The sequence below is a fragment of the Haliaeetus leucocephalus genome, unplaced genomic scaffold (assembly GCF_000737465.1).
Source record: "Haliaeetus leucocephalus isolate CR32 unplaced genomic scaffold, Haliaeetus_leucocephalus-4.0 Scaffold339, whole genome shotgun sequence".
Taxonomy (NCBI): domain Eukaryota; kingdom Metazoa; phylum Chordata; class Aves; order Accipitriformes; family Accipitridae; genus Haliaeetus; species Haliaeetus leucocephalus.
Window position 1 is genome coordinate 11847840 of NW_010972775.1, and position 14243 is coordinate 11862082.

The window sequence follows — 14243 nt, forward strand, 5'->3', positions numbered from 1 at the left end:
TTTGTGGCAATCAGCAGTCAAGGCACAGCACAGCAGACACCATATTTGTTGGAGCAATGCCAATAAAACCTTGGTCAGTGCCTCAACACTGGATCAACAGGCATTTGCAAAGAGACAGATTAACCAATGTAGAGCATGCAGTCTCCCAGAAAGGGAAACTGGCACAAAGGAGGCATGGCCCAGCAGCATGAACACAAACCATTCCACATATGCCTTCACTGTGACTAGGGCTGATCACCTCCAGGCCAAAAAAGTAACTAATCCCTTCATTTTAGACATACAAGAGCAGACAAAGACATAGCATCTCTAACAATGTTACACCCGCTAATAGTTAATTATGATGTTACCAAGACTTTCAAATAGTTTTGCAATGCAAAAACGTACCAGTGCTCGGGATAGGACACTGTTCACAAGGCTTATTCCATGCACGTCCAATGTTGTAGGAACAGCAGCACATTTTCTTGGTCATGTTAAAGAGCAGCTCACCATCACAGGTTTGGTTGTCAGCATAGTAATTTCTGTAACACAAACTTCTTCTCATATCTGTGAAAATGAAGAAGAACCCAGGCCAATGCATTAGCTACTCTTACAGGAGATAATCTACCTGAAGGGCTTAGGAGATACCTCCTTCAAATATGTACTTTTTAGACCCCTGTCAAGTAGATGCTGCAGCACCGTAGAATACTACAGAACAGCTTGTCCCTAGAAGATTACTCTAAAAGTATGAAAAAGTGTTTGCAATACAAATATTCAAGAGCAACCAACACAGCTGTAACACTGATCAGACTCATCAAAGGATTCAATATTGGCCTTTTGCCCAACACTGAAAAATATAAGCTAGTTTATGGTTCCCCCTAAGAACTGTACACAGTTTGTGACTTCATTCTGTGAAGTCTGAGTAATTTCAGTTATGTTTCACATGTAGAAGCTTTTAAAGCTGAAGTGAAACTTGGAAGGGATGAACACAGAAAATATCAAACTGAAGGAGAAATTCTGACGAGGTACTGAAAGATCTGTATTAAAACTGATCTGCTTTGCTTTATTTAATAAAATTAATGAAAGAAGCTTGATCTTTCATTTAGTTAATTCTTGTACAACTAAATTCAGAGAAAGAGTTCTGATTTGTGCCTGGTAAAGCCCTGGCTCCAAGCACTAAGATAAAGCTTTAAAAAAAACCAACAACCCATACCCATGCAGTTGTTTCCTCCATTGACTTGCATGTAATCAGGAGGACAGATGCAGGTGTAGTTCCCAACAGTATTGTAACACGTGCCAGGTCCACAAATGCCAGGTGTATCACACTCATTCACATCTAGAAGAGAACAAAAAGGCAGTGAGCGGCCCCAGAAGCTTTCGTATTGTGCTTCTGAGAATGAAAATGTCTCGGTAAAGACTGAGGTAGGAAGGTGCTGGTGGAAGAGAGCTGAAGAGGCTCTGAGTCAGGTCATGGTGGAGTGAAGCCCACATAGCAAAGGAAGTGGTGGCACAGGTGGCTGTGGAAAGCCTGGCTGTGATGTGAAGATGGGAACTCTGATATGTCTAGGCAGCTCAGAGAAAGCAATTTGGGTTTTGCACCTCTTGCACAAAAGTAGTATTTGAGGATCTCATCCATTCTGGATTCCCAGATCTGGGCAAGAACCAAAGCTGTTCTCTGTGGAGTGCCCATCTCAATAAGTAATGGTGCTAAAACAGACTGATTGGATGGTTCAGGTCTGTTTGACTGGGGAAAAGGAACAATTTTCCCAACACAAGATGTCATGTTTACTTCATCAAGAGACTTTAACCTTTGTTTAAAAAAATCCAAACAAACCCAAACACAACACCACACCCAAAACACCTCAGTTCCTAAAAGTTCAAATGTATTTCACTAGCCTTACCATTTTAAAGTAGCTTTGACATACCACTAAGGAAAAATATAGAGGTAGATTTCCTCTTTAACATTTGTTGAGCTACCTAAGCACAATATGGATGAAGCACCTTGGTTCAGCCTTAATTTAGGACCTGAATCTTTTGTAATTCTGCAGTGTTTGGCATATCATAGGCACTATATTAACATTATTAACTGTCTGGAAGGCTGAAGTCAGCCTGGGCAATGGGAAATTTAAGGACTTGATGGGTTGCTTAAAGTTTTATATCCAGTACAACCTGAACATGTACTACTGACTGTGCTAGGGGAAGGAAAAGTGTTTTGCAGTACAACCAATGTTTTCAATTGGAAATTGAGATCAGCAGGAGAGAAAATAAGCAGTGGAAGAAAGGCATGGACACACTGTAACGAGCCCAGCAGACTCATGGAGCAAGTTTGCTCTTTATTTGACTGCATATTCATTACCCATTACCAAACAGCTATGTTTTATAGCTGGTTAGTAAATTTTGTTTTATTTAAAGAAAAATTGTTGGGTTTTCTGGCTTTGATCAAAATCTGATCATTGTAAACAAAAATTTGCGTATATTTCAACATGGTCAAGAAGGAATTTTCTCTGTTTCGATGCAAGACTTCAACTTGTTCCAATTTTCCCACTCTTAAGCTTTACACTGCTTGGTCTGCTTATGTTGCTTTTCAAGGACACATTAATTCTTCTGCATTTTGATCGGTCATCATTTTCTAAGAACAAAAGCAGAAGACTAGTTAAGTGAAGGCTACGTACCATCACACACTCGAGTCTCTTCATTCAAATAGTACCCTGATGGACACTGACACTGGAAGCTACCAAATGTATTAATACATTTTCCTCCTTGGCAAAGTCCAGGCAGTTCTTGACATTCATCAATATCTGTTCAAACAAAATGACAAACATTTCATTCATGCTCTTCCATGAAAAAACAACACTCACTGAAGAGTTTCATAATTTTAGATGTGTAAATACAGGAAAATGTAAACATTACCTTCTAATATAACTGTAATAGGGTTTGGTCGGAATCCTTCCCCTCCAGGGCAAAGAACCTTATATTCAGCTGAAAACAAAATAAATTTATGAACCTAAAATAGTAGAAACATTTTCAGCACACTTATATTTGAAAATTAATCAGATTATTACAGGTAATTTAAAGTAACAAAGTAACCAGATATAAACATTAAGTTTTACGCTGTAACATTAACTGCTATTCCATTTCATAATGTATTTTTTTGTGTAACAGCAAACTTGCTCAGAAGTGATAATAATATTCTGACTAAATAATCTTTTTGAAAGACTAGTAAAGCTTTTGGTTAAGACCGTGGAAACCTGTCCCTTGTATGTACACAACAAATGACTACACTGGCATTTGAGTTACCTGGCTAAATTAGAAAAAAAACCAACAAACACATTGTATTGTTGTGTTTAACCTAGGAAAGCTGACTTACTTGTGTTCACAAGCGGACAATGTTCACAGGGAACTCCCCAAGCTTTGCCCAGGGAGCAGCAACAGGAGGCCTTGGAAACACCCACTCCAATCTCATTGCTGCAGAAGGTGCCACCATTATCTCCACGAGTTTTAATGTCCAGGTAACAGTTGCCAGATCGTGTATCTATTCAGAATGCACATAATGACAAACACATCTTATGAGGGAGGAAAACACAACACATCATTTCAGGATAAGGGATACCTTCAGATAGCTCTCATTTCTTGTAGGACAGCCAAAGAAAGTAACTTGCATTGCCCAGGAGGGCCCAGCTTTTCCCACTTAGATAGGATGGTGGTGCCCCATTCCTTGGCTTTGTTGGACTTCTCACAAAGTAGGCAATTTATTCAGCACAACCAAGGGCAGTTCATCCAGGCCTTTTCTCATTTTGATTCATATTTTCACCTGCATTTGTACATCCTTCCAGTTCCAGAAACCCACTGCTTTCTCCTCTCCTTGAGGTTAACAAGCTTGAAAGCATCTACTAAATGTTAGGAATTTCAAATACATTTGAATTTAAGGTGCATCCCTACATCCTCTTAAACAAACAAAAGAAGCCAAAAAATATCAGAGGATTACTAAGCAGTTGGAGCCTAATACAAGAGCATTTCCATTGGTCATGAAGCTGCATCTAGCCAAGCTGCACTCAATGGTCCCAAGAGCATGGGTGGCTTTACGCCGCAACTTAATTTGCCTGCCATCTTGGGGCCAGCTGGATGTTAGTTTAAGCTTGTGGAAATTTAAAATTGTCTCATGCCTGCTGTAAATTGTGGACAGTTGTAATAAGCCCCAAGGGGTTGGTTCTGGCAGCCAGGCACTGCTGGCATGCTACATTACTCTGGGTATACTCCCGCTGCACTATTACAACTTCTAAGCCAGGGGCAGTAGGGTGGGAGTTGGAGAGCCTGTTCCAGCCCTTTTCCATGACCTGGGACTTTATTCCCAAGCAGCTAGCCTTGCAGCCTCTCTGTGCAACTTCATGTGTAAATAACATAAGGAGTGATCCCTTACCAACACATCCAACTCGGGTGGGATTCAGCTCAAAATCAGGAGGGCACTCACAGGTGTAGCTACCAGCAGTATTGACACACGTGCCACTAATGCAGGTTGTGGGATCTGCACATTCATTAACATCTGCAAGAAAAACCAGCATGAGGTAAGCAAATGCTCAAGGACAGTGCAAACCATCGATATATCACATATCATACACTGACCACCACAAATCCATTAGTTATGAGATACTGATCTCCAGAAAGCTCTAAAAAAATACATACACATTTTAGAATAACAGTAGTCTGAGATGAATTCATCATTTCATTCGGGGTTGGGAGGGGGCAAGTGTTTTTCCTGGAAAACCAATCTGCAAACTAAAATTCAAATAAAGTACTAAAAAAATACTTAAAGGAAAAAATACACGACAAGGTTATAGCTTAGCATCCAGTACACTGAATGGAAACTACAAGGCACAACCCAGCTCTGCCTGGGAGATGCGGACAGACAGAGGGGTTCTCTCTGCTCTGTTTTTTCCCTTCTTCTCTTAAGCTAATGGGATATCAGAGGTTGACAAAGGGGGAAGAGGAGTGTACACAAGGCAAGAAGGAAAATCCTGTATTATACAGTAGGGAAGTCTATATTTTCCTATATCCGGTCTGATTTGTATAGCTTTTTAAAAGAATATCCTAAGGAGCTGACCATGACACTAACATAAAGCTAAAAAGCATGTTGTACAAAATTATCTTTACCTGTGCAGTTACCACCACTTCTGTCCAACTCGTAGCCCACTTCACACTCGCATCGGAAAAGTCCAGGGAGGTTATGACAAGTACCGTAGACACAGATGTTAGGAAGTGAGCACTCATCAATATCTGATAGAGGAACAGAAGGGGAAAAATACAAGGTTTCCATATCTTTTTGAGATATAGACAGAGAACTGCAAAAAGGTTCAGAAAACATGGATCTGGAAGCCAACTGCTTCTGTACACTGTCTAAGACCAGAAAAAATAACATGCAAGATTTGCTTGGAACCTAAGGAACCTAATTCATAACCTTTTTTTTGGGCAAAAGGCTCTTTCCAGTGTCTCTGGAAACCATAACAGAAACAATCTGAGCTTATTAGTGGGCTAATCTGACAAGTAGCAAAATTAAACATGGCAGGAGATATGCTTTAAAAAAAAATGAAGTTTATTCTAAACCAGCAGTCATCTGCAGAAAGCTGGACATCAGCAAAGGAAAAGCTTGTGCCCAAAGGTTTCTGCATTTGACAGATCTTAAGTTTGGCAAGCAGAGCCCACTTTTGTGCCTTTTATCCAAATCACTGCATATGATTCAGTATTTACTGAATGCCATATGCACTGCACAAAGAACAACCAATTTGATACAATAAAAAAGTGTGTTTTTACAAAGAACCTTAAAATACTGCGTTTAGTGTACACATCTGAGACATCAAGGAAACTCTGTTTTAGCAACAGGAGCTAGGCTCTATATAAGCTATTTAAAGTCAGCTAAAAGGCTTTAAAATAAATTGTTTCATGAAACATTATGAAACCTAATATTGTTTTAGTTTACACAAAAATTCACTCTCAAATTATTTCTCTTGGTAGATTACTAAAAAAAATACACAGAACACTTTTCAGGGGAAAAAATCCTATTTATAGTGATGTACTTATGAACTCCATCAAATACCAGTTACTATGAGTTATTACTATGTCAGATGATATGGCTGCTGCTTCTTGACTGACTTAATTGATAGCATTACGTCAGCTGAGGATTTCAAATGTTACAATCAAATATATGACCTTAATCATATTGGTAACATTTATTATTTTATTTTTGTGAATATTTGCATATTCAAAGCTCTGATGAATGAGTTGTAAACAGTTAAGTGACAACTCACTTTCAAAACTGAACAAATACTCCTGGGATATTTTTTTGGTGGTCATATAAACTTTCTGCAAGGCTTCAGACTCTGATTCTGCACCTCACAGAAGCCCTCAAAGCATGTTCATTGTATTAGCTACCAAATCAGTGTTTTTCAGCTTCATATACACAAAGACAAAGTAATAACATTTTCCTGTTTAACTGTTACGAATAAAATGAAGAACTTGGTACAAATGACTAAGATGAAATAGCAGCTGACAGCACCATTTGGATCACCAATCAGACCCACAAATAATATGTCATAAGATAGGCTCCAAAAAGCCATTCTCTCTATATACAATAGGTAGATGAACACCTAGAGGCCCATAATAAATGTATGAACTGAAAAAAAGCCACTACTATTGACAATTTTCATGTAGTTCTCAATACAACCACAACTGCAACCAAATGTAATATTTTTCAAACATAAAATACTACTAAGGCAGAATTTGTTGAGTGTTGTTTAAAGCTTACAGAGAATTACCTTCACATGCTTTCCCATCTGGACTTGGCAAAAATCCCATATCACATTCACAGCGATATCCTCCAGGGGCATTGAGGCACTGCCCATTTTCACAGAGGTTCAAGTTTTCTGAGCATTCATCGAGGTCTGTACAAGGAAGAGAAATTGCAGGTTTACAGTAAAACACGGTTTTCTCACAAACATGTATTTCAGCTGAAGCATGCAGTGTTCCTTCTATTAGCTCTGAACACTTCTAGAAGAAACTGCAATCTAGTTATGTGCAGAGGCTATTACATGTAACAGCTTGGTATATTTCCAACATGTGGAAAATACAGCTTCTAATCAAAAGGAAAATCAGAGAGGCACAGACTCCTAAAGTAGCTACAGTTAATAACAATTGGAGGCAGTACACAGGGTCAAATTTAGACTCAGAATGAACACGTGAATTTTATTATAGTTATTGTTTCTATTACAGCAAAGTCTAGAGGCAGCAACTGAAAAAAGAGGCTTACTGTGCAACGAGCAAACATATGGTAATAAGTAGCCTCCACGTCAAACATAGAAAAAGTGGCACCGAGGTGAAAGTAACTTGATAAAAATTAAACTGCAGGTTAGCAGCTGATGAGAAAAAGAGCCTTGCTACTGGACTACACTGCCCTTCAGATTGTGGCCCTTACTCTCTAGCTGAAATTTTATACACCACAAAAACACCCTACTTGTTGCAACAGAGTAGCTGACAGTGTGAGCTTGTAAAAGTCCATGGCTGGCAAATCAAAGGCAGTACCTACCAGGGTGAATGCTGCATGCTTTGGCAGAGGGCTTACAGAACACTTGCGTGTTCTAGTTTGAGTCCCAGGCACCTCTTGAATCCATGAACAATAAAGTAAATAAATTAAAAAAAAAAAAAAAAGGTCTACTGAATGCAGAAACTCTGTAAGCACTCCATTTGAAAGATGTAGTTTATAGAGTCCTGGAAATCATCATATGGGAAATTAACAAAGAGCACTGGGCTATGAAGGCCACTAAGGAAGCTGAATCAGATTCAAGAGTAAATTATACAGGGAGAATTAAACAGAATCCCATGGTCCATTTATCATTTGGAATGATTCAAATTCAGCCTTAAACCTGCTGAGCCAGATTCTCAGATGCCATAAAAACCTGCTGTAGTTGATACAGTGCTGCTGATTTGCACCAGCTGAAAACCTGGCCCACCAGCTGTCTATTGCATGGCTTTATTCCAAACAGGGTCACCCTCCATGTAGCATCACCAGCAACACTGATATCCTCCTGGTGACTAAGCTGAGATGAGCTAATCTGTTCTTCAAAGCAGAAGACCGAAGTGTGGGTGGGAAACATCTCTCTAGCAATGTTTTACAATCACATTTACAGTTTATAAAAATGAAGCAGCTACTTCCATCATTCTACACGTCAGCACTGCATCCTGACACCATCTCTCAGGATGATGCAGTAAAGAGGGCAGACAGCACACATTCACTTGTGGAAAGAACAAACATTTTTAGGCAATTTTATGAAGTAATTTTAATGCATGTGCCCTATCATTTAAATATTAAGGTGGGTAGACAATGGACTGGTTTACTAACTAGTCAAATTACATGATCAAGCATTGTTTTAATATTTTGCCACCCACTCCAACTAACAAGAAAAGCTCAATGAAAACTTGCATTTTATCAAGTGAAAAAAGTGACTACTTTAGACTAGGTATAATACACAGTATTTCTGTCAAGTTACGGCAACGCAGGTGAAGTACAAGACAATAGAAGATGACATACTAGAGAATAATTTCTAATGTTTAAAAGCTATTTTTGTGTATTGAATAGTAGACTAACTTAGGTTGCAAGGGACCACTGGAGGTCATCCAATGCTTTCCTAAGAAAGCTCACCTGTGCAAGTGAAGCCATCCCCAGTATAACCTTCTTTACAAAGGCAGCGGTAAGAGCCCATTGTATTTTTGCAGTCAGCATGTGGGCTGCACATGTGGGTTCCGTTGGAACACTCATCCAGATCTTTAAAATAATAAAAAAGAAGGAAAGGGAAAGGGAAAAGGAAAGGGAAAGGGCAACATTAGTTAAAAAACCACACCATGAATACAGATTTTAAATAGCATATGGCACACAGCAGCTCTACTTTAAATAATCTTCCATAATAAAACCCACACATATGTGGGGTCATCTGACTGGAAAAGTGGGCAAAGAAGTCTGACAAGGTAACTGTGAATGAGGAAGCTGCGGGACACTCTCAGAACTAAGACCTGTATCTTATTTTCACAGGGAGCACCAGGACACCTCTCACTGCCTCCAGTCAGCTGCCCTCAAGGACACGGTGTCTCTCTCTGTGGTCCAGTCTGTTTTTACCATCTCACAAGCCAAACATGAGATAATGCTGATTTCACAGTTACCATGGCAGAGAATTTGTCCTCCAACAAATCCTTGATCATGTCGAATCAACCTAACAAGCTTGATAACCATTTGTCTTCTCAATTTGTAGGTATGGTATTGTTTTTTTCAGAATTGCTAGGACCCAGTTTTGGTCTAACCTTACAAATAAATACAAATGCATGTGACCCTCACCTGTGCACTTGATACCATTTCCAATCCAGCCAGGGCTGCAACTACATTTGAAACTTCCTGCTGTGTTTGTACATATGGCGTGTCTATCGCAGTTATGGGCTCCAATTTCACACTCATTGATATCTGTAAAAACACAGAGATGTTTGAAGAGCTCATTGATCAAACTTCCTCATATCCAGATAACTGATACTGGAATTTCTCAAAAAAGACAATGTGAACATGAAAGCAAGCCTGCATTTCTTTATAACATGACATTTAAAAATGAAGCAGAAGCGAAATAAAATCACAAGAAAGAAAAGCAAAGAAGCATGTAGTGTATTTCAAACATGTGCTGCCCTACTATCTATTTTTCTGATATGCATATAAAGCAGTACTTCTGCAGTTCAGTCCAAAGCCTGGTAAGTTTTATATTCAAGGAGGAAAACAGTAACTCAGGTTTTCCTTCTTTTTCTAACTAGTGCGCTCAGAAAGAATGTGAGGCCATAGCCTTTGGGAAGAAGAGGACTAGCATCCATAAGATTAACATTGCAGGTGTTCAGCATCCTGGGATGTATGTTTGTCAAGCAGCTTTGCAATAGGTTGTGTGTCAAATATGATGACTAAGAGCTTGTGTGAAGACCTGTGCTCCCCTGACAACAGAGAGATACCACTACAACGTGGTGGCTTGCATCTTGACCATACCTGTGCTGGTTTCAGCTGGGATAGAGTTAACTGTCTTCCTAGTAGCTGGTACAGTGCTATGTTTTGAGTTCAGTATGCAAGAATGTTGATAACACTGATGTTTTCAGTTGTTGCTAAGTAGCGTTTAGTCTAAAGTCAAGGATTTTTCAGCTTCTCATGCCCAGCCAGCGAGAAAGCTGGAGAGGCACAAGAAGTTGGCACAGGACAGAGCTAGGGCAGCTGACCCAAACGGGCCAACGGGGTATTCCATACCATGGGATGTCACATCTAGTATAGGAACTGGGGGGAGTTGGGGGCGGGGGGATTGCCGCTCAGGGACTAACTGGGTGTCAGTCGGCGGGTGGTGAGCAATTGCACTGTGCATCATTTGTACATTCCAATCCTTTTATTGTTACTGTTGTCATTTTATTAGTATTATCATTATTAGTTTCTTCTCTTCTGTTCTATTAAATCGTTCTTATCTCAACCCACGAGTTTTACTTCTTTTCCCAATTTCCTCCCCCATCCCACTGGGTGGGGGGGGAGTGAGTGAGCGGCTGCGTGGTGCTTAGTTGCTGGATGGGGTTAAACCATGACAATACCGTAACACAACTGTGGGAAGGAAGACAGCTTTTCCACCTGCCCATCCTGGAGTCTGCAGAGAGGGACTCAGGTGGCTCCACATTGCACGGTTTGCTAAAAGGCCTCAGAGGCAACTCTGCTGCCCAGGGATACCTGGAATGCAGCATTCCCACAGCCCCTGCCGTATCTGCAAGGATGCTGATGAACACCAGCTGGGCACCACCTGAAAACTCCTCCCAGGATTATCCCTAGGCAGTTAATGAAGCCAGGTTCTGCTTTGCCAGAGACTGTGTGGAAGGTGGAGGATGGGCTGTACCACTGTATTTAACATGACAGCTGATGGACACAAAGCTCATCAGGCATGCAGTTTATAAAGAACTCAGGAAACCTAACACAGTGGAAAAAAGTCAGCATCCTTGGAGACACCAGGCAGCAAGTCATCTGATCTTCAACATATGCATTCGTGCCAGCATGTTCTATTTCAGTACTTGCTATTTTCACCTTATTTTCATTCTTGGACATTCTCTGGCAATGTCAAAATGTATAGACTGAAAAAACCAAACTGAACTCCATTCTTCCTTGTCACAAAGCAATATTAATGTCCCATGTAAGCACCTGGAGAATGTATAAACTCAAAGGCAAAGTTTTCAGAAATTACTACTGGTAACTAAAACAAAACTGGCGGGAATTTTCTTACACATCTGAGCCATGGATTTTACAATGTTTTCTGTAACTGAGCACACTCTAACTGTGCTTTACTGCCATGCAGGATGTAAATTATCTAGAATTCACATCAAACCACTTAGTATTTACATCAATTTTCTCAGCCCTCCCAGGTGCCTTTGCTGTTGCAGTAAGCCAAATCATCTCCTTCTGTACAATAGCTGATGGAAAGGGAAATCAAGCTCACAAACTCTGCGTGATTCACACACAAAACCCCAGCTCAGACCCCTCTCAAGAGGATAATTAAGAAAAGACATCAGCCATCAACCATGTAACAACCTTTGGGGTTCTCAGCCCCAAAACCACACACTTCAGTTTCCCTATTATTGTACCTAAAACCAATTAGCTCTTTAAAAAGGGCAAGAGAGCGGAGCCTTTGGGGAAAGTGTCCAGGTACCGTCTTAACCATTTCCTTCATAACCCTTTCTTAAGTTTTTCTGCCTACCCTTCTTTAGACAAAAGGCTCTGTGTCCCTTCTCTATGCTCTGTACATATATTTTGTCTTTTCACAAAGGCTACACATGACTCTGAGAAGCAGACAACATACGTCTGTCATCCTACAATTCAATACTCAAGTCCAGAAATTACCCAAACCCACTGTTGCTTTCGGGTTTTTTTTGGTGGGTTGGTTTTGTGTTTGGTTTGGTTTTTTTGGAGGGGGGGGTGTGTTTTTGTTTTTTAAGTCTGTATATGGAACTGCATCTAATCTTACTTTTCTGGGTTTCTTTCTAAATGAGGCATTGCTCTGAATCAAAACCTTAGACATGAGCATTCCCATAATCTAAATGCTGACATGTAGATATAGATCTAAATCTAGCAGCTGGAATCTACTATTAATGCATGTTGACTGCACCAACAAGCCTGAAAACATACAAATGGACACTTACTTTTCAAAACTTAAAAAAAGGGTCAGGAGCAGATAATCTCAGAGCATACTTGCCTTTAGCATGTGCAGAAACTCATATGAAGATAACATCACCCTAAACAGGAAACTAGTGTCTGTCAAAAATATTAAGGGTGGTCAGAAAAAAACCTCTCATTTTGGCTTGAACTGAAGGGAAAGACTAGAAGGAATTTTGAGAGGTCAGCTACAGTATACATTGACATAAAAAAGCTGAGGCAAACACTCTATATTTTAACCTTTCATGATTTTAAAACTCAAACTGTTAAACTACTGCTAACATTAAGATTGTACTGTATTTGATTGTTTGATGCTTTGAGACATACAAACAATCACATGCTTCCTTATACCCTGCAGAGGACAACAAAACACCACCAAAAAAAAAAAAAAAATCATCAGTGAAGAGATTTCTGCCAAGAATTTTTTTAAACCACCAGCAAACACAAACAGAAACTTGCATGCAACAGCTACACCGCAATGAAGTCATTCTCAGGCTCAAATTTAAGGCAATCTAAAACAAATTTTCAACTCTACATAAAGGGACTGTGGACTCCATCCCACCTCGCACTGACCCGCTAACACTTTGCACCTGAGAACCCCCATTAACATCTCAGGGGAACAGCAGCACCATGACAATGATGCCCTTGCACTGGACACTTGTTCCCCCATCAGCTGTTTGACACACACACTAAAAAGCTTGGAATTTTTTGCGGGATGAAAGTTGCAAGTGCAAATCTACATCCAAACATGGGTATTTATAATGGGATCAACTTTCTCAGACATCATCCACTGAAATGCCATTCCACTTGCTTTGAACAAAATCCTGAAATCCTTTTCAGCTTTTTTTCCAGCAAAATTTTTCAACAGATTTCAGTGCTTTTTGCCTGGGTAAAGATCAAATAGGGAATGGAAAATATATTTTCTAATATCATCTACCTTTACAGGAACATTGCAAGGCTTATTTCATTGATGTATGGAAAGGTTTTCAGATATTTAAATGAAAGGTGACTGAGGCAAATAAAATACCATCACTGGCTTCATCCCAGATTTTACTTATTTTCAAAGCTATCTGCATTTAACTCAGATGTTGTTTTGCTATAATCCCTATTCTCTCCTTTCATTGAACAGCTGAGTTATAAGCCTAAATTTATTGCATTGCAATTATTTCCAAGACAAAGAGCTCTCAGACCAAACACGGTCCTGTGTAAATGGGGCAGTGAAATCAATGGAATTTATGCCTGCTTATACTGGAGCTTAATATGGATTTATGTTGCCATAAGTATTGAATTATGGCTTCACAGAACAAAACAAAAAGGAGAAGTTCAGCTCTGTAGGGGAAAAATTAACTCAACATAAATATCTTTAATAAGACCAAGAGTCCAGATTGTGCTGTCTGCATGGCAGTACAAACAGTACTATACTCTTCAAATACTCCCAACTATTTTCATATAATTGAAAAGAAAGGCATTACTTGGTCTGAGTAAAGGTATTATGACCCAAAGAGCACACAGGAGGACACTACTCAAGTCAGGGTTTCACATAATGATGGCCTATTCCCATTGACTTCAGGGGGATTTTCACTAAAGAGTAAAGGAGCGAGTCACTGATTTATATCAACCTTCTCCTTCTGCCTTCAGTATGAGGCTGTGACAAGCCAAGGAAAATAGACATTCCAATCCCAGACTGACACTGCATCCTCAGCCGGTCCCATTGTGCCCCAGTCCTGCTGCACACATGTTCTCAGCTTTGTAATTGCACAACTCCCATTAATACTAAGGGAGTTGTCTGCCTACAACAGATGAGAATATGCATGATAAATAATATGCAGATCTGACATCATAACAATCCCAAGAACTCTGGGGAAAAAAAAACTGTCAGTCACCCCATTTTGTTGGCTCCTTCAGATCTCTTCTCCGGACAAATATTTTTTCTCTCAAGCCTTTGGCAATTAATAAAGCATCTTTTCCATTAATCACAGAGGCACAAAATTTTTAGGGCTGTGGATGTGCAGTAAAAATACACGTCATA

The 14243-nt window shown here is 39.7% G+C and overlaps 1 protein-coding gene across 1 annotated transcript in view; it reads right to left on the bottom strand.

Moving 5' to 3' along the window:
* Positions 1-14243, bottom strand: part of FBN1 (fibrillin 1) — a 144005-nt gene that overhangs the window by 32493 nt on the left and 97269 nt on the right. The window contains exons 31-40 of the mRNA XM_010571868.1: positions 9350-9472; positions 8663-8785; positions 6783-6908; positions 5125-5247; positions 4394-4516; positions 3344-3508; positions 2887-2955; positions 2649-2774; positions 1190-1312; positions 385-543 (exon numbers count right to left, since the gene is read on the bottom strand). Coding sequence (XP_010570170.1) covers positions 385-543; positions 1190-1312; positions 2649-2774; positions 2887-2955; positions 3344-3508; positions 4394-4516; positions 5125-5247; positions 6783-6908; positions 8663-8785; positions 9350-9472 — 1260 coding nt within the window. The remainder of the gene's footprint in view (positions 1-384; positions 544-1189; positions 1313-2648; positions 2775-2886; positions 2956-3343; positions 3509-4393; positions 4517-5124; positions 5248-6782; positions 6909-8662; positions 8786-9349; positions 9473-14243) is intronic.